Source organism: Ostrinia nubilalis, chromosome 23, assembly GCF_963855985.1.
Source record: "Ostrinia nubilalis chromosome 23, ilOstNubi1.1, whole genome shotgun sequence".
NCBI lineage: Eukaryota > Metazoa > Arthropoda > Insecta > Lepidoptera > Crambidae > Ostrinia > Ostrinia nubilalis.
This window is the reverse complement of record NC_087110.1, coordinates 6,410,195-6,430,819: the sequence shown is the minus strand read 5'-3', so window position 1 is coordinate 6,430,819 and position 20,625 is coordinate 6,410,195. Positions and strand designations below refer to the sequence as shown.

Sequence of the window (20,625 nt, the reverse complement as noted above, 5' to 3'; positions counted from 1 at the left end):
TAAAAGCTATTGTTTTAGTGCTTACCAGTTGGCGCCACTGTAGAGTAAGGCTCTGTCACTCGCCAGTGATGCCAACTGTTTGGCAGTAACGTGAGGCAGTTTTCTTACTACCTCCTCTTTCCAGCTCGACTCGCCCCAGCTGAAAGAAGGCAAGGACCTATACTTCAAAGCGCACCTGGCCGCGTACCCGGGCCTGCGACGTGCGGTCAGCGTGCAGGCCGCCACTCCGCTACAGAGGATCCACTTTGTGAAAGGCGACGCTGACTTTGTGTAAGTCAAACTTTGTTTTTTAATTTCCACTCCCTCCAGGTATAACACAAGGATCTTTGTTAAAGGGGACGCTGACTTTGTGTAAGTCCAAGTTTGTTTCTTAATTTCCACTCCCTTAAGCAATAAGACATGGATTTTTATCAAAGGAGATGCTGACTTTGTGTAAGTCAAGCTACATTTGTCTAGGTCAACTCCCCCTAGCTCTTAAACAAGGTTTTTCGTAAAAGACGACGCTGACTTTGAGTAAGTCAAGCTATATTTGTTTAGGTTGACTCCCCCCAGCTCTAAAACAAGGATCTTTGTCAAGGCGACGCCGACTTTGTGTAAGTCAAACTGTCAGTTTCTTTAGCTCGACTCCCCAGGTACAGGACAAGGATCTTTGTCAAAGGGGACGCCGACTTTGAGTAAGTCAAGCTATATTTGTTTAGATCGACTCCCCCTAAGCTCTAAAACAAGGAGTTTTGTCAAAGGCGACGCTGACTTTGTGTAATTCAAGCTATATTTGTTTAGGTTGACCCCCCTAAGCTCAAAAACAAGGAGTTTTGTCAAAGGCGACGCTGACTTTGTGTAATTCAAGCTATATTTGTTTAGGTTGACCCCCCTAAGCTCTAAAACAAGGAGTTTTGTCAAAGGCGACGCTGACTTTGTGTAATTCAAGCTATATTTGTTTAGATCAACTCCTCTATGCTCTAAATGAAAACAAGGAATTTTGTCAAAGGCGACGCTGACTTTGTGTAAGTCAAGCTATATTTGTTTAGGTTGACTCCCCCCAGCTCTAAAACTAGGATTTTTGTCAAGGCGACGCTGTCTTTGTGTAAGTCAAGCTATATTTGTGTAGGTAGACTCTCTCAGGATTTTCTATGGGATTTGGTGGATCTCCTGTTCAAAGATTCAAAGATTATTTATTCACCGAGATAATGTGGTACAATAAAATATGTGGTCTTAAATTAAAAAGAGGTGCAGCTTATCTCACCAGCGTAGCTGGCATGTGAATTTGTGCATAAAAAATCATTATTATAAATTACAATTACAATTATAAATTCAATTAGTTATTCAATAATATTAATTATAATAATCTTACTTCAATAAATTAAATTAGATGTCAAATTGTTTATTGTAATTTACATGTCAAATAATCCTTAACTGAGTAAAAACATTTTTCACATAACAAATTATACAGTTTCTTATTAAACAGATTTCCATTAAGGTCTTTTATTTGGTTGGGTAATTTATTATAAATAGTAACAGCCATAATGTGCGAGTTACGACCGCATAGTCCAGTTTTGACCACTGGGTGCGCCAGTTTATTTTTGTGTCTTCCGCTAAACTTGTACACATCTTCAAAGGACATTGTCAGAAACCGCCTAAAAAACCGCCCAAAAACATTAACCCATCATAATTATTTTCTATTTTTTTTAATACATTAAGCACCCTTTCATTCTAATGGACACTTAAGCATTGAAAAATTAAATAAATAAGTCTTTTAACGTTTATTCTATAATACTATTACAACTTCCGGACGTTTTGGTGCGTGGCATGGTCTAAAACCTATCAAGTTCCATAATTTTTGCCGATAAAATCTGTACGAGGCATTACCGTACTTTATTGCTGGGAGTCCATGTATAGTGATGTTCCTGCGGCCATCATAGACAATAAAATATCGATTTTGAAAATAAAATAAATCGATTAAACTGCTTTGAAGACTAGATTTGCGTTAAAAGCTAAAAAGATATTGACAGTTTGACACTATTACAAGAAGATATCTAAAGTGTCCAACTGGTCGAAGGTCGTAAATAAAATAAAAATAATTAGGACCATAAACTGATATTCATGGTATCATAACTGTAAAAGTGTCAGAATCCGATGTTGAATCCAATGCCAGTTGAAGTGTGAGAAACATATATATTTTTTTTTTTATGTGACAGGAGGCAAATGAGCAGACGGATCACCTGATATCAACCTAGTATAGTTGCCAGTCTCTCATAATCTATGCCAATGAGGGTTTTCGCGATTGAAAAATCCGCCAGATGGCAATACGTAGACGTGAGGTCCAAATGCTGCATGATTGGTTATTTTTGACATGACATTGACAGATATCCACCAATCATGCAGCATTTGGACCTCGCGTCTACGTATTGCCATCTCGCGGATTTTTCAATCGCGAAAACCCTCATTCATAGCACATGTATAATAATAGACCAAATGAACTTTTATAGATTGTGAAAGAGAAGATAAAGATTTTATTATTTTATTAAAATCTTGCCACGAGGTAGTTTTTCAGTAGAAACCAGGATTGGATAATCGCTACAGGCAAGTATCAGAACATTTTATAAATATTTTTAATCGATTATATCCATGTGAATCGTTTTAATAAATTGTCATTTTACTTTTTCAATTAAAACTTTTTCAATCCCTAGTCTTGTCAAACTGTCATAATGTCAACAAATTATAAATGTCACGTCAGTTGACTCAATTTCAGTCTTCTGTGCGTTTATTGTATTTTTATTTCAATGAAATAGTGCTAAAGGGTTAGTACTAAAACTGAAAGCCTTTTTTCAGAAAGAAAACCAATGTGGTGCCCTTATTATTCATGCTGTTTGAAAGTTACAAGTCAGTGATACAGAGTTGCCGACATTATAACTCCGTAGTGATACCATACCAAAGAAGAAGTTTTCCTAAACACTTGTGTTGTTTTTATATGTGATCGAATAAAAAGGATTAATTCTACTGCTCAAATGGAATAACTTATCCCAAGAGACCGAATATAAAAAAAACCTCTCCATAGAAATTATCACCATCACGAGGATGTGAATTTTTTTGAGAATTTGATATTGGTCCTGTAAGAAAAGTAGTTGTATTTCAGTAGTAGAATCAACCCTTCTTGTTTCATCAGCAAGAGTAACTATAAAAACGCCCTGTAGGTAGGTATTATTAAGCTGAAGAGTTTGTTTAGTGTCAAAGACTGTCACACAGTGTAACTTAAATTGGCATATTATGATAATGAACATAAAAACTTAAATAAATATTTATGTTAATATTTTTTCTATTTATTTATTTTCCCAAAGCTTCACAGTGACAGCTGAAACAGCAATACTGTTAACAAAACAGTAAAACTAAACTTGGAACAAACTGTTACAAATATGAGGGGTTTAATATTTTACAAATTAAAATAAAACCGCATGTTGCTTTACTTTCTCGTATAGGTAATAAATGTAATTAATGGCTAGATTATTAATGTTACTTTGTTACCCTCAATAGTGAGGAAATCTTATAAAATGGTAACCCTGATTTTTATTGTCATTCAAGTGCTCTTTCTTCGCATAGGCTTCTGTGATTTGGCCAAGGGCCACACACATTGCGATAACATTATGCGACATTGATTTGACAGCAGCGGAGTGAAGTCTTGCGACTATGCAAAATGATACCCTGTAATCGTAGCGCATACAGACATAGACTGGGCGGGGCACATAGCTCGTAGAGCTGATGGCCGCTGGGGCAGGAAAGTTCTTGAGTGGCGACCACGAGCCGAAAGACGTAGCGTGGGCAGGCCTCCCACTAGGTGGACCGACGATCTGGTGAAGGTCGCGGGAGGTGCCTGTATGCGAGCGGTGCAGGATCGGTCTTCGTGGAAATCCTTGGGGGAGGCCTTTGTCCAGCAGTGGACGTCTTTTCGGCTGAAACGAACGAACGAACGATACGTATTACCACTATTTACCAGACATTACTATTTATTGCATACTCGCCGGATTACACGTAGGAGCACGCGCGTAACAGCTTCGGCCTTGCATTATTATAAGATCTTGTTCCGCCCTTTTACGAACTTCCTCCGTGAGGATATCCCCGCCGAATTCTATGATGAACCTATCAAAAGTCATATTCTGCAATGTCAACCCACCACAAGGTGGACCGACGACCTGATAAAGGTAGCGGGAAGGCGCTGGATGCAGGCCGCTACCAACCGTGCGATGTGGAAGTCATTGGGGGAGGCCTATGTTCAGTAGTGGACGTCCTGTGGCTGAAATGATGATGATGATGAAGAAATGAATGAAAATGACAAATCTTCGAACGTGTATAATACCGTGCCAAAGTAATCATATAATTTTGGCACCTTAATAACTATTGCCGTTTTTGTTGTAAAGATCATGCAGCGCTACTTGCGGATATTATTGGAAAGAAAACTATGTGGGCTCTAGATCTGAAGCCGCTTTAACGAACACGAAGTGCTCATACAATGCGGCGTATTTTCTTCCAGTCTTTAGTCAGGACTTTAGTCGAATTAAAACCCCGGTTGAACGTGATATAGCCGCACTAGAATACGATGCTTTTTTGCATAATCGCAAGACTTCGTTCCGGTGTCGACCGAATGTTATCATGATGTATGTGGCCCAGGGGTTACCGTAGCCGCTAAGGTTTGAAACTTCTTGCTTAAAATATTGTAGTCTTTGGCATAGACTACGATGGTAGTCATGGAGATAGGAGTTTGTTATCTCGTGTCAGATGTAAATGGTGAAAAGAAAACTCATGATTCGTGGTATTTTTATGTAATATGTAGGTATTTTATAAAAGTGGAACCCCGAGTGATCTCCAAAACCCATTCTATTATTATATACGATTCGGCTTCGATATCTATAATACAATAGGAGTTTATTTCATGTGTCAGATGACAAGGGTGGAAACAACCTACGATTCATGTTGTTTATTTACGTGCAATATGTGGGCATATTGTAAAAGTGGAATGCCGAGTTGTATTTCTAAAACTTGTTCTATTATTTTATACTATTTGGCTGCGACTCGGCGTGACGACAATACAAAACATTTTTCGCGAATCGGTGTTCATACATTCACACAATACATTAGACGCCATGTTGTCATAAACGACATATTATAAAATCGCTGTGATTTAATATTCTTAATCATTAATTTTATGGCAAGTGTCCATCAGGAATCATTGTTCTTACACACAGAATCGTATTATTTCGCTTTCGGGTAGTAATATGTCAAAATTGTTGGTTCTTTAGGCGAACAATGTATGGAGAACGAACATTGTCCTTTAGAAAACAAGTTGGGATGAGTCTTTACAAATTTACACAATTCGAAGATATACACCGTGTTACTTTGCATTCTTGCCATATTCACAGAGATAAAAGTAGGTAACAATACCTATTATTTAAGATAAACAAGAGACTCCCATAAAGAAAGTACACTAAGATTTTAGTAAATTTGGTTTTTCCGTACAAATTGGAATAAACCAATTTTGTCTCGCACGTTCTACAGGTGCAAGTGGAATAAACCTAGTGGGCGTGGCCTAGTTCTTAATTTTATGGCTTTGGGTACCAGACTTTTTATCCAGTCAATAACTATTTTAAAATACTCTTCAGTTGATTTCAGATTTTCCTTTCTACTTTACGGGCTTAGGACCGTCAAAAATACGTAATAATTAATAGGGTTTCAATTAATTTACAACATTGTACCCTATTTTTACAAATTAATAAATTAAGTATGAAATGAAATCACCTTATTCACAATTAATTATTTATTCATAAGTTTCTACTTACAAATTTTACGTACTGCGAAGCAAGTGTTCAAAGTGTCCTCCGTTCTGATGAAGGCACAGTCTAGCACGGCGAAGCGTAGGTTTTTCGCTTTAGTTTTCGCAACACATAAACGTTTTTGTATCACAGTTTCACTAAAACAATCCTTTCATGTAACGCGTTTACACTGTTTATCTCTTCTGCGCATACCAGTCGTTTCAAGTCACTCCAAAAATCCATTGGTGTCAGGTCCGAGGATCGTGGTGGCCAAGCTACTGGACCCCTCGTCCAATCCACTGTTCACCAAACGTATTATTCGCGCACTTGACGTCTTTATTGTGGGGGAGCACCATCCTGCTGGTAGTAGAGCATTTGGTGTAACGCTAAGGGTACGTCATCAAGCATTTCGTCTAAGACGACTTGCAGACACTCCAAGCACCATTTTGATTAAATTATTCGTTGTTTGAATACACTTCAGTCATTTTTGTATTATTTAAAACGTGATTTGTGTTTGATGGATTTCTCAGTTTTTTACAAGTGTCAAAAAGACATTTTAAAGACAATAGATTGCAATAAATATTTAAAAATACAATAAAAAGTCTCCATCGCCATCGCCAACAAGTGATGTGCATGCGTTACGATAATTAGTGGTGTGTTTAACATATTGTCGATAAAATAAAATACTCAAGATTAAAAAAAAAATTTTTCGGGCATTATTTTTTTACGGATTTGTGTTCAGTATCAGTAATATAGTAACCTCTGTAAATATGGCAAGAATGCAAAGTAACACCCTGTATAAGCAGGGAAGAGTTAAGAGCTTGTTTTCTTTAAATATTGGTGCACATGGTGTCCATGGTGGCACATTGAAAATAGCTCGAAGACATTTTTTTTGTGTTACAAATAGGCTTATTTACTGTTATGTCAAAGTTATTTTTTTCTGTCTGTTTTAGATTCGCACCCAAGACAGGTTATCTACTCTGCAACTATGAGCTGCCCGATATGAAAGGCGAAGGCGACCTCAAATGGAGCTTCTTGATTGGAGATCTTTTCATCAAGGTTAGTACTTTTCTTAGATTGTTTTTCGCGTTGTAGCATTAAAGAAAGTATTAGCGTTAAACAAAGAGAACATAGACGTAAAGCGATCGTGCTAGGTACTCGTAAGAGGCATGTACGCATATTTACCGGTCTAATTCCACTTTGATCGCCTGTGTTTAAAGGACACAAGTGTCGCTTATGGGCATGATCTTCTGGCACAGTACAAAAGAACCATCCCCCAGGTACTTCCCACGAACTTCATCATGTCGTCGGTCCACTTAGTACGGGGCCTCACTCTTCCCATGAATGTCGTAAAATGCGCCTAAATACACGATCATTGTATCCTTACAGGCGATCGGTCACCAACTAGTGAAGAAGATAGAAAAGAGCGTGGACTTAGACATCTACTTCGGAAACAGCACGCTGCCCGATGGCCTCAGCAAAACGGACGCCGGCTTCAAAATGGACCTGGATCGCATCTGGCAGTAAGTTATTGCATAGACTACGGCAGATCAAGCAAAACATTGTGGCACCTTATTAATTTGTAATAAGTGTCATTTTGCAAAACATGTATATTCTGATATGCTGTTTATTTATAACTGTACATTTATAAAAATCTTTTGGATTTAGTAATAATAATTCTAATGCAGAGTAGCGGAATAAATTGGAGAAGGTTTCTGTGCTGTCTTATTTGAGGTGTTTGCCATTATTAATCTACTCTTGCTTTACTACAACTGGTCTAATTTTACTTCTAGCAAATCGAGTGTCGTATTACTAAGTAATAAATTCATTATTTATGTCCGAGAAAAGAAATGAAACAGTAACGTGACTATAAATTTCTTTGTCCTCCTAGGATCGGCGGCAACGCATCGTTCGGCTACATAATGGACCGGCGACTCAATCTCAAGATCAACGCTATTTTACCCAAACCAAACGTAGATGTGCACACCCTGTATATAGACGGTGACCTTGGTACTGCAAACGAACCTATGAAGATCATAGATGCGGAGTACAAGACTGACGTCACTAAGATCGTCACAGGAGTTAAAGGGAACGTGAGTAACTCTTTATTTTTCTATAAGGCTGGGTTGCACCATCTTATTTTAACTTAAACGACAAAATTCTGTCAAAATTCATCCAAGAAACACCGGTTATTATTTTAGTTACGGTTAAAGTAAGTTGCTGCTACTCATCCTTGTATGTCGTTAAGGGACAACAGTCTCAAGATCTGACGCCTTATTATCAAAATCAAACGTGGATATGCACTCCCTGTGTATTGACGAAAATCGTCACTGGTGTCCAAAGGAGTGTTTGTTACTCTGAGGTCTTTCTCTAAGATCATTTAAAGTGAATCTGGACAAAAGTTCATTGATCTTACACTTTGACAAGTTCCATTCTGCATCGGTCGCCATTTTGTTCTTTCTCCATTTTGTATTTATTTTGCGTTACACGTACTTTTGGAGACATTGAAAGATTCATGCCTGTTTTCACCATCAATCCCAAATTTTTAAGTGACCCCTATGAAAACAAAATTCCTGTTATGTGTTACCATAGGGGTCACTTAAAAACTAGGGATCGATGGTGAAAACGGGCATCAGACTTGTTTGTCTTGGCCCAAAATATTCTGACAATAAATACTCGTAAATGGAGAGCCTAGCTTACATTATTAATGACGTAAATAAAAGACACCTCTTTGCAACATTATTGTCATTCCCAGATTCTAATGCTACCAGAGAGCATAGACACAAACTCGACCATAACCTGGACGTCCAGTGCTGCATACAAACGCGTCAACAACCTACTCTCGTACAAATGGGACATCAACGGGTCTCACTTCGTGGACTACGCGCTACGATCGCCGTTGTATGAAGACGAAGAGACTTTCAAGCTAAAAGGGTCGTACCAGAAGGATATGGTGCACAACTATAAGATTATCAAGTGAGTATGCGTAGTCAGGGGGCGTCCATTAATTACGTGAGACAATTTTGGCAATTTTTCAACCCCCCCGCCCCCCTTAGTGAAATTTTTCTAAACCCCCTCCCCCTCCCTACAATCTCACGTGAGATTTCTTAAAATACATATTTGCAATGTAAGGGTAAATTTATCATTATCGTTTATTTATTTATTTGTTTATAGAAACCAACAGCGATACATTGAAAATGTTAGTTATAAGATTCATCTTGAAATATATTTATTTTTTTAATTTAAAATAACCCAGTTTTCTCGCAATTTTACCCTTTTTCTTGCTGAAAAAAATTACGTGTTATTTGTCGAGACCCCCTCCCTCCCCTAAACGTCTCACGTAATTAATGGACGCCCCCTTAACAAAAAAAATGAAATGTTTAGTTCTTTAAGTTTCCGCTAGGGGCGCTGTACAATCGGTCATACATTTATTGTAATTTTTTTACGTGCTCACTTGACGACGTTTGATGTAAACTCACACTACGCCCCCTGACCGTACCAGAGCGTCGATGTGACGTCACGGCTGCCAAGTGCGCAGTTAACTCGATCCGCCTGTATATTATTGAGTTGAAACTTTTCGTACCATCGGCAACAGTGTTAACTATCCATTGCCTGTCATGTCGTCTCGTTCTATCGCAAAGAATCACAATTTGATGAGAGCGAGAGCAAAAACGGAAATGGATAGTTAACTGTGTGGCCGTGTGTACGTAGCACGTATTATTATTCTGTGGCGTTACGCACTACTTCGGGACATTGCATCAGTTGGCGCTGAAACGAATTATTAACAGGACTATTCCCACCTCTAATTCCCAACGCTGCAACTCTTGTGTAGCCCAGATCTACAGCTTGACTGCCAATAAAAACCAATGAAGGTCAACATTATCCCAAGGAAGAATAGAATAATAGCATGAGTATAAAATATCAGTATAGATTTTGTTTTATTTTTAGGGGTGTAATGCACCGCCCAGGCTCAAGCCAAATCGGTGAATTAGACATCCGCTATGGAGGAATACGTCACACTGACGGCCATTTCAACCTGACCACGCCCTTCAGACGACTGCCGTGGTTGAAGTCTATACTTAATGTGAGTAAGATTAAAGTTGAAAATCGAAATAAGTGGATCTACAAATTTCATGTCTTTTTTTTCTGTAGAAGTAAATATTACTTTAATCAAGTCATCGTTATAGTATCTTTTTTGTTATTTATGTAGAACTTAGATTAAGTAGAGGCCTATGTTCTTATTATCATAACATTGTTGAACATCCCTAATTTGACCAACATTACAAACTTTCACGTTTGTAATGTTGGCCAATAACTAAAACAAATGCATTTGCTTCTGGAAGAAAACTATGCATATCAAACAACACTAAGGCTGAGTTGCACCACCTTCATCATCATCATCTTAGCCGTAGGACGTCCACTGCTGAACATAGGCCTCCCCCAATGCTTTCCATGCTGCCCGGTTGGTAGCGGCCTGCGTCCAGCGCCTTCCTGCTACCTTTATAATGTCGTCGGTCCACCTTGTGGACCACGTTACTTTTACCGTAACAACAACCAGTGTTTTTGTATAGAGTTTGACAGATTTTTGACGTTTGCTAAAGTTACAGTAAGATGCTGCCACTCAGCCTAAACCTCTTCGTTTCTCCACAGATAAACTACTTAGACGAAGCGTCAGACAACAAAGTCGACCTATTTTGGCCGAATAAGTCAGCTTCCATAAACACGACCCACCTCTACACGCCACAAACTAAAGGCTTCACCCAAACCGGCACAGTATCTCTATCCATACCACTAAATACACAGCATCTTGTTAGAACAGAGTACTATTACGTCCAAACTGACACTTGGAGCAATGGGAACGCTACTATAGATTTAGACAGAGAGAGATTCGTCAAAGGTTCCTTTAAACAAATACTGAGCAAGAGCGAGAGGCAACTAGATTTGACGACTACGGATATTGAAGTGGAAAATGTTCACACGCCTGTCGGTGTGAAGTATATACACGAGTTTGATAATACCGGGAATGTGGTAAGTTATTTCCTATCTCTTGTGTAAGTCAGTGGGACAATTCTTAGAATTACGTCTGTGTCTATCATTACACTTGCAACCAGTTAAAGGCATAAAAGACAGCGATAGATAGACTCATAAGAAGTCAAATAGTGTTAACAAGCAGGCCTGCAGCTTATATTTTCTTCGTGAATGAAATTTAATATTGTGTGTATTTATGCTAAACTTAAATAATGTATCGTGGAAATCGGTCTAATGGGCGTAAATCACTTGTATAGACCACCAGGGAATTTATGATTTTATATTAATCACAAAAATTGTCGGCAAAACGAAATTGCTTTGACAAAGATAAGTCCTCCTTTACTGACTGTTTTTTGCGATTGTCTTATTTATTGTTATGAAAGGTGTGTTCACCACAATAGCGACACAAAAACCGTCAGCTATTACTTCAACAATCTAACCACTTTCAGGACGTGAAACAAGCCACCGTCTTCCACCTCCACAACGCGACCAAATTCAACCTGACCGGCAAACTGGACGTGTTCACTTACGAATCCGGCAAAAACATGGAGCTCATGGCTATCCACGGGAACCGAACATGGACTTTCGAGAATAAGTACGAGGCGGTCGATAAGGAGCTCAAGCAAGGCAGCAAGGTCAAATGGGCTGAGGATACGTGGTTGAAGTATGACTTGCACGTCACGAATATGACCACGGTAAGTTGGTTTATTGTTGATAACTTGAAATTTATTAACATAATACGAGTATATGGTTCAAATCTATGAAAATAATTCGATCCATACTGATATGGTTAAAAATATTGCAAGTTAGTTACAATTTCTTTTTATGGTTCGATTCAGAGATGACGAGTTCCATAGGGGATCCTAAATAACTAACATAGCATGCAGAATTGCCAAACTTTTGGCAGTAGCCTGGGCACATTATTTCGTTGAACTGATGGCCTTTGGGACAGAAAGGTTCTCGAAAGATGACCATGAACCGGGAGACGTAGTGTAGACAGACTTCACACTTGATGAACCGATGACCTGATAAAGGTAGCGTGTAGCAACAAGTAGTAAAGTGGTGTTAAAGAAAGAGTTAGGCCCAGAACAGACGGTGAAACGCAACTGCAACGAAACTGCAACTGTTAGTTACTTTTGAGTTGAATCTAAGTTTCTGCCATAGCGTCCGTTGAGAGACCACACATGACGCAACTAGTTTGAAACTTTCAGTTACAGTTTCATTCATCAGAATCATCAAAAAGTTGCAGTTTCGTTGCAGTTGCGTTTCACCGTCTGTTCTGGGCCTTACTGTCCTAGCGATAAGACCTCCTAAATTGTGCCATTTCAATTTAATTTACTTTTATTTGTCTCTTATGTGATGTGCAATAAAGAGTATTTTATCTATCTTAAATAGTTCGTTCGTTTCATCCAAAAGACGTCCACTGCTGGACAAACGCTTCCCCCAAAGCTTTTTCTACAAAGACCGGTCCTGCGCCGCCCGCATCCAGCTACCTTAATTAATTTTGCATATTCCAGGACGAAACAGAATCCCAGCAAATAATAATGAACGTCTGGTACCCGCTGCGCTCCTTCAACCTCATAGCTTTATACCGTCTCCAAGATACGATGCTGGACGGCTCCGCGCGGCTCAGCTGGAATGTCCGCGACGAAAACAAGACTGCCGAGTTGAAGGGCAAGTGGGAAAACCCGCCGGTCGCTGAAGGGAACCTGCATGACGTCGACCTTAGTCTGTCACATCCCTCGTTCAGAAAGGTAGGCTTTTGTTTCCTAATACGTCACAGCTAGCCCATAGACCTAACGTCATAATGTCGCGGTAGTTAAAGGAACAAGACCGCCGAGTTGAAGGGCAAGTGGGAGAACCCGCCGGTCGCTGAAGGGAACCTGCATGATGTCGACCTTAGTCTGTCGCATCCCTCCTTTAGAAAGGTAGGCTTTTGTTTCCTAATACGTCACAGCTGGCGACCCATAGATAGACGCTGATATAGATGACCCACGCTGAACTGTCCCACCAAACTCAATGACAGGGGGGCGCTCCCATCGTTCAACTATATGGTTTCCAACATGGCAAAAATCGGAACCAGCGACCCGGTATTAACGGTGGCGCCCCACTGTCAATGTCATGCACAGGACAGTTCAGTATTTTGGAACTATAACAAGACTGATGTGTGACTAAGATCGTCAGTGGCATAAAAAAAAACGTGAGTAACTCTGTTCCCTGTTCTCTAAGCTCTATAAAGGCTCCAAGACACGATGCTGGACGGCTCCGCGCGGCTCAGCTGGAATGTCCGCGACGAAAACAAGACCGCCGAGTTGAAGGGCAAGTGGGAAAACCCGCCGGTCGCTGAAGGGAACCTGCATGATGTCGACCTTAGTCTGTCGCATCCTTCGTTCAGAAAGGTAGGCTTTTGTTTCCTAATACGTCACGGCTAGTGTCGACCCATAGATTGACGCTGAGTGCTGACGTCACTGAGATCGTCGCGGTAGTTAAAGGAACAAGACCGTCGAGCTGAAGGGCAAGTGGGAGAACCCGCCGGTCGCTGAAGGGAACCTGCACGATGTCGACCTTAGTCTGTCGCATCCTTCATTTAGAAAGGTAGGCTTTTGTTTCCAAATACGTCACAACTAGCGAGCTATAGATAGACACTGAATACGAGACTGACGTCACTAAGAGAACAAGACCGCCGAGCTGAAGGGCAAGTGGGAAAACCCGCCGGTCGCTGAAGGGAACCTGCATGACGTCGACCTTAGTCTGTCGCATCCCTCCTTTAGAAAGGTAGGCTTTTGTTTCCTAATACGTCACGGCTAGTGACCCATAGACCTAAGACCCTGAATACAAGACTTAAGTCATATCGTCACGGTAGTTAAAAGGAACAAGACCGCCGAGCTGAAGGGCAAGTGGGAAAACCCGCCGGTCGCTGAAGGGAACCTGCATGATGTCGACCTTAGTCTGTCACATCCCTCGTTCAGAAAGGCAGGCTTTTGTTTCCTAATACGTCACAGCTGGCGACCCATAGATAGAAGCTTATAACAAGACTTATGTGTGACTAAGATCGTCAGTGGCATAAAAAAAAACGTGAGTAACTCTGTTCCCTGTTCTCTAAGCTCTATAAAGGCTGCAAGACACGATGCTGGACGGCTCCGCGCGGCTCAGCTGGAATGTCCGCGACGAAAACAAGACCGCCGAGTTGAAGGGCAAGTGGGAGAACCCGCCGGTCGCTGAAGGGAACCTGCATGATGTCGACCTTAGTCTGTCGCATCCTTCGTTTAGAAAGGTTTGTTTCCTAATACGTCACAGCTAGCGACCCATAGATTGACGCTGAGTGCCGACGTCACTGAGATCGTCGCGGTAGTTAAAGGAACAAGACCGCCGAGCTGAAAGGCAAGTGGGAGAACCCGCCGGTCGCTGAAGGGAACCTGCATAACGTCGATCTTAGTCTGTCACATCCCTCTTTCAGAAAGGTAGCATTTGTTTTCTAATACGTCACTGCTAGCCCATAGACCCAAGACCCTGAATACAAGACTGACGTCAAATCGTCACGGTAGTTAAAGGAACAAGACCGCCGAGCTCAAGGGCAAGTGGAAAAACCCGCCGGTCGCTGAAGGGAACCTGCATGATGTCGACCTTAGTCTGTCGCATCCCTCGTTCAGAAAGGTAGGCTTTTGTTTCCTAATACGTCACAGCTAGCCCATAGACCTAACGTCATAATGTCGCGGTAGTTAAAGGAACAAGACCGCCGAGCTCAAGGGCAAGTGGGAAAACCCGCCGGTCGCTGAAGGGAACCTGCATGACGTCGACCTTAGTCTGTCACATCCCTCGTTCAGAAAGATAGGCTTTTGTTTCCTAATACGCCACAGCTAGCCCATAGACCTAACGTCATAATGTCGCGGTAGTTAAAGGAACAAGACCGCCGAGCTCAAGGGCAAGTGGGAAAACCCGCCGGTCGCTGAAGGGAACCTGCATGACGTCGACCTCTCTTTGTCACATCCGTCATTTAGAAAGGTAGGCTTTTGTTTCCTAATACGTCACAGCTAGCCCATAGACCTAACGTCATATTGTCGCGGTAGTTAAAGGAACAAGACCGCCGAGTTGAAGGGCAAGTGGGAGAACCCGCCGGTCGCTGAAGGGAACCTGCATGATGTCGACCTTAGTCTGTCGCATCCTTCGTTTAGAAAGGTTTGTTTCCTAATACGTCACTCCTAGCTCATAGACCCAAGTCACTGAATACAAGACTGACGTCAGATCGTCACGGTATAGTTAAAGGAACAAGACCGCCGAGCTGAAAGGCAAGTGGGAAACCCGCCGGTCGCTGAAGGGAACCTGCATGACGTCGACCTTAGTCTGTCGCACCCGTCGTATAGGAAGGTAGGCTTTTGTTTCCTAATACGTCACGGCTAGTGTCGACCCATAGATTGACGCTGAGTGCTGACGTCACTGAGATCGTCGCGGTAGTTAAAGGAACAAGACCGCCGAGTTGAAGGGCAAGTGGGAGAAGCCGCCGGTCGCTGAAGGGAACCTGCATGATGTCGACCTAGTCTGTCGCATCCTTCATTTAGAAAGGTTTGTTTCCTAATACGTCACTGCTAGCCCTTAAACCCAAGACACTGAATACAAGAATGACGTCAGATCGTCACGGTAGTTAAAGGAACAAGACCGCCGAGCTCAAGGGCAAGTGGGAAAACCCGCCGGTCGCTGAAGGGAACTTGCATGACGTCGACCTTAGTCTGTCGCATCCCTCCTTTAGAAAGGTAGGCTTTTGTTTCCTAATACGTCACGGCTAGTGTCGACCCATAGATTGACGCTAACTGCTGACGTCACTGAGATCGTCGCGGTAGTTAAAGGAACGAGACCGCCGAGCTGAAGGGCAAGTGGGAAAACCCGCCGGTCGCTGAAGGGAACCTGCATGACGTCGACCTTAGTCTGTCACATCCCTCGTTCAGAAAGGTAGGCTTTTGTTTCCTAATACGTCACAGCTGGCACCCATAGATAGAAGCTTATAACAAGACTTATGTGTGACTAAGATCGTTCGTGGCATCAAAGAAAACGTGAGTAACTCTGTTTCCTATTCTCTAAGCTCTATAAAGGCTCCAAGATACGATGCTGGACGGTTCCGCGCGGCTCAGCTGGAATGTCCGCGATGAAAACAAGACCGCCGAGCTGAAGGGCAAATGGGAGAACCCGCCGGTCGCTGAAGGGAACCTGCATGACGTCGACCTTAGTCTGTCGCATCCTTCATTTAGAAAGGTAGGCTTTTGTTTCCAAATACGTCACAACTAGCGAGCTATAGATAGACACTGAATACGAGACTGACGTCACTAAAGAAAACAAGACCGCCGAGCTAAGGGGAAATGGGAGAACCCGCCGGTCGCTGAAGGGAACCTGCATGACGTCGATCTTAGTCTGTCGCATCCTTCATTTAGGAAGGTAGGCTTTTGTTTCCTAATACGTCACAGCTAGCGACCCATGGATAGACGCTGAGTACGAGACTGACGTCACTATGATCGTAACTGTCATCAAAGGAAACGTAACTGTCTGCTTTACTAAGAAGTAGTCTTCGTAAGTGGACACATCAATCTCAAGATCAACGCCATATTGCCGAAGCTCAACTTAGAATGCACGCCCTTTGTATTTCCTACAAAGTGATTCATAGTGACAAAATACATCATCAATATCATCAGATCACTAAGTCTCCACTGCAGGAGTACGAACACGATTTTTTCGCAATTGCTCTGAAACATATAAAAGTTGCTGACTAGATAAAAACCCACCTGATTTGACACAGAATTACTTCATAAAACCCATAAGATTTATTTAAGTCAAAACCAAAAGATTCCTCAATATCTTCAGCTATTAAAGTCAATCTCTTTTTCCAGGACGTCAACCTAAAAGCCAAGTACCTCAGCACACCAGAAATAATGTCGAACATATCCCTAGAACTACAGTACTCGGACTACGAAAACGAGTACTTGAAACTACGGTCCATACTAACTGACAACTCTAATGGGCCAATCAGAGACTACAGATTCGCTCTCAAATGCACCCACCCTTCGACTAATTTGGATCTAGATATGAAGTCAGATATTAACATTCATAGCAGATGGTACTATTTTAACAACTACTATAGGTTCCAGAAGTCGCTATTTTATGAGAAACTAAGGCATACTAAGATGCTGATTGATATGAATAAGAGTGCTATACATTGGGAGGTGAGTGACTAATATGTATGATCATACAAAATGCATTTTATTTTGATGTTATGAGGTTTAAATTCCTACAAAAAAGTTTGCATTTATATTTGCTCGTGGGTATTCATGGTGAGACAGACACTATGACATACTTAGTCCAACAAATAAAGATTGCAGCTTGGCAGTGACTTTGCCTGCCAGAATCTTTGCCAGAGACCTGTTTTTGTAGTGTCTGACAATATGGCATACCTTAGTGGTGCATTAAGCATTTTTACTGTCATTTACAAACATTGTGTTTTCCATAATTAGATCAAAATCACGATCAACGATACGCTCACGATATCAGCAATATAATTTCAAAACCGTATTTACTTTCAGCGTGCCAACGAAACTTACTACTACAAAGTAAACGGCACGTGGGACCTTACGTTCCCCGACTACAAGGCTACGACGTCAGTGCACCGGCCAACTGGCAACGACACAGGCTTTGCTATTCTGTCCATGAGGGATATGTCGCTTCTGGCACACTTCAACAGCTCTGATGGTAAGTAAAGAATATACTGAGAGAACTCTTGTCTCAAGCAAGGACTGTTCTGTCAAAATGCTAGTCCTTTTAAAATCGTATTGTGATCATTGCCTATTTCATCAACATTAACTTTAAATAACCCTCCTTCTGGCGCAGTCGGGTAAAAAACCCCGAAAATTAGGCGAAAACAAAATAAATTTCCATTAAGAAATACAAAACTACTTCAATAAGCCCTGTGCCATCTTATGTAGTTGCACAGTCAGCGTCAACAATTGGAATAAGGTTGCGTTGTCAACTTTTTGGCCACTTTGGCTGTCACTAACTATTTCATGCTGACTGTAAGTTGGTGCCTTTATGCAGTAGAAATGTTCTGACACGTATACAAACGAAACTCAACCTTATCGACTATTTTTCTGTACAACATTTCATATCGTCTCGACTCATATTTTCCCACGTAACCAACGTCTTCCCTTACAGATATCTCCTACCACATAATCGGTCGCATCATCGACACGCGTTCCGCAAAACTGGACGCATGGCGTGACTTCGATGACGTCACCACAGTCGACCTAGCCTCCTACATCAGACTGAACCACTCCCGACTCCTCACCAGCTCATTGATATGGCGACCAGAAATCTTCACAGAAGTCAAATCCACTGCTGTATATTCCCTTAAAGCTGTCTACAACCAAATCAACGAAACTCTGGTCATCATCAAGGAAATGCCCATGGAAGCTCATTTAGCTCTAAGAAGAATATGGTCAGATGCCAAACCGAGGATCAGAGACTTCTTAGATGATCTGAACGATTTGCACGTCATCAAAGATGACCTAGACGAATTCCAGACGTTCCTCAATCAGTCCTACAGCGCCAACGATTTCTACGTCAAAGATATAGTAGAATTCACTTACTATGTGCTAGATGAAATGGCTATACGTAACCATTTGGAGAGCCTCCCAGGAATAGTCAACGATATGTGGGGTATGATGGGCAACACCAGTCAGTCTATCAAACAGAGCTTGACTTACGTGGCTGAGACGATACGAATGGCGTATTCTAACTTCTTGGAATCCGTTAACAAAGCTTTGGAAGCCGATCTGATGGAGCTAGTTTCAGATAGACTTGAAGCCATGATAATGCAGTACGACAACTTTGTCAGAGATATGCATATGAGATTTCTAGAATATTGGGAGGAGACGTGGGTGAATGCGACAACAAGGTTATACAATTACTGGCACGATCTGCTAAAATCCATAGAGCCGTTGTTCTTCAAAGTGCTATACTACGTGGAGTCGTTTGTGGTGACGATATGGAAGGGAGTGATGGACTTTTTCTACAACAGAACGCAGGAATTGACGGATTCGCCGTACTTTAACTATGTGTCGACATTCACTCAGGAGATGGACAAGTAAGTAGAACGATTTTCTCAATTTGAAGTTTGTTTTTAAAGCTTTTCTGGTATTTTTCTGTTACACAGAAATGAGGCTTGCCTTATTCAACCGTATCGAATGAATTTTCTTTACCGATTTCTTCCGGAATTGCATTAATTACTTAAATTATTGTCGACGCGTGTGCAACTTTTGCCAAAATTGTGCGGCGGACAAACAAAAACCTATCGTATGATCTGCAAAAATACCGTTATAATTTTCTTGCACCCTCTTAGCAGACTTTGAATGAAATCACGTTAGTGTATTTCTTTATCGATTTGTGTGCCTCAAAATCAACATAAAGATCGATAAGGTAGCTTTCGCTAGCTTCATCTTTAACTTTGGAATCACGGTTTATATTTGACGATGAATGCTCTCTTGATTTCTAACAATATAATTATGTATTTAAATACTTGTATTACTTCCTTAGAATCTACAAAGACCTAATGAACAACGACCTAGTGACCAACGTCAAGAAGTACAGCAAGGCTCTATTCAACGTGGTTTGGAGCAAGATCGAAAAGTATATACCGTTCAAGGAAGAGATCATGCAACTCTATGCAGAGTTCAGGAACGCGTGGGAAACCTTCCTGAAGACTAAGCAGGTCGTCTACGTTAGAGACAAGGTAGATTTCTTCATTTCTGTTTTGAATAATTATGCATACTTTATGCGTAATTCAGGTACAAGTGGGAAACTTTTTTGAAGACCTTCACTTTTTCTTTATTGCTTGCAAAGCAACTAGATGTGGGCAGCGTAGGGCCGGTCGTTTTAGGAATCCTTGGGAAGGCCTTTGTCCAACATCGGATGCCTTTTGGTTGAAAAGAAAGTAACTAGTAAAGGCCGAGGACAGATATTGTGTCTATAATTTAATAACTAGTAGAAATTGTGTTTGAAGGACAAACTGGTTACGAGTATAGCGCTTTAAGATAGCGCAAACTTTTTCGAGTAGCCTCCTTCCGTAGTGGAGCAGTATGAGAGGGGTGATATAACCAAGCTGTATACATTTCTAGAAGCACACTAGCCCTATAGAAACTATACAATGACATAGCCTTACTTTTGCATCAGCTTGACTATAATATTTTTGTATTATTTCAGTACACAGAGGCGTACGTGCGTCTGAAGTGGTGGTACGACTACTTCCTGATCGGAGAAGCATTGGACCGAGTTGGAGAAATCATCTATGAAAAGGTCACCGACTTGGCCAAGACAGCGCTGCAGTATGAAGAACTGTGAGTATACACAATAATTATACAAACAATATGGAATAATGTAGCTGTATACACGTGAAGATTTTTGGGATGGAGGAATGTGTGTACCTTACTTCTCGCAAAAACGGCTGGACGGATTTCGATTAATTTTACAATGTAGATAATACATCAAAATCACTTTTAATCGTAATCCACGCAGTTTTCGAAATAAAAAGAGTGTTATAATCTGCTATTGTAGCGGTGCCACGCTGTCGCAATCGATTGATGTCTGTAATGAAACTCGTTTAATTTTCGGTAACAGACTAATTGTTTATTTATTTATTTATGGCTCACAAAACAAGTTACAGTTTTAAACGATAAAACTTAATTAAATTTTAAACCATAATATGCACATACATGAAGCTAAATGGCGCTAGGAGTTATCCATTAGATACACTACAAAGATAAAACAT

General features: G+C 41.1%; 1 protein-coding gene across 1 annotated transcript in view; it reads left to right on the top strand.

Annotated features, from left to right (window-relative positions):
• LOC135083389 (uncharacterized) overlaps positions 1-20,625 on the top strand; it is a 95,550-nt gene that overhangs the window by 42,630 nt on the left and 32,295 nt on the right. Inside the window, exons 44-57 of the mRNA XM_063978131.1 lie at positions 125-270; positions 6,752-6,857; positions 7,188-7,321; positions 7,690-7,891; positions 8,554-8,774; positions 9,747-9,882; positions 10,449-10,826; positions 11,276-11,521; positions 12,344-12,580; positions 16,700-17,032; positions 17,390-17,555; positions 18,015-18,945; positions 19,395-19,590; positions 20,061-20,194. Coding sequence (XP_063834201.1) covers positions 125-270; positions 6,752-6,857; positions 7,188-7,321; positions 7,690-7,891; positions 8,554-8,774; positions 9,747-9,882; positions 10,449-10,826; positions 11,276-11,521; positions 12,344-12,580; positions 16,700-17,032; positions 17,390-17,555; positions 18,015-18,945; positions 19,395-19,590; positions 20,061-20,194 — 3,566 coding nt within the window. The remainder of the gene's footprint in view (positions 1-124; positions 271-6,751; positions 6,858-7,187; positions 7,322-7,689; positions 7,892-8,553; positions 8,775-9,746; positions 9,883-10,448; positions 10,827-11,275; positions 11,522-12,343; positions 12,581-16,699; positions 17,033-17,389; positions 17,556-18,014; positions 18,946-19,394; positions 19,591-20,060; positions 20,195-20,625) is intronic.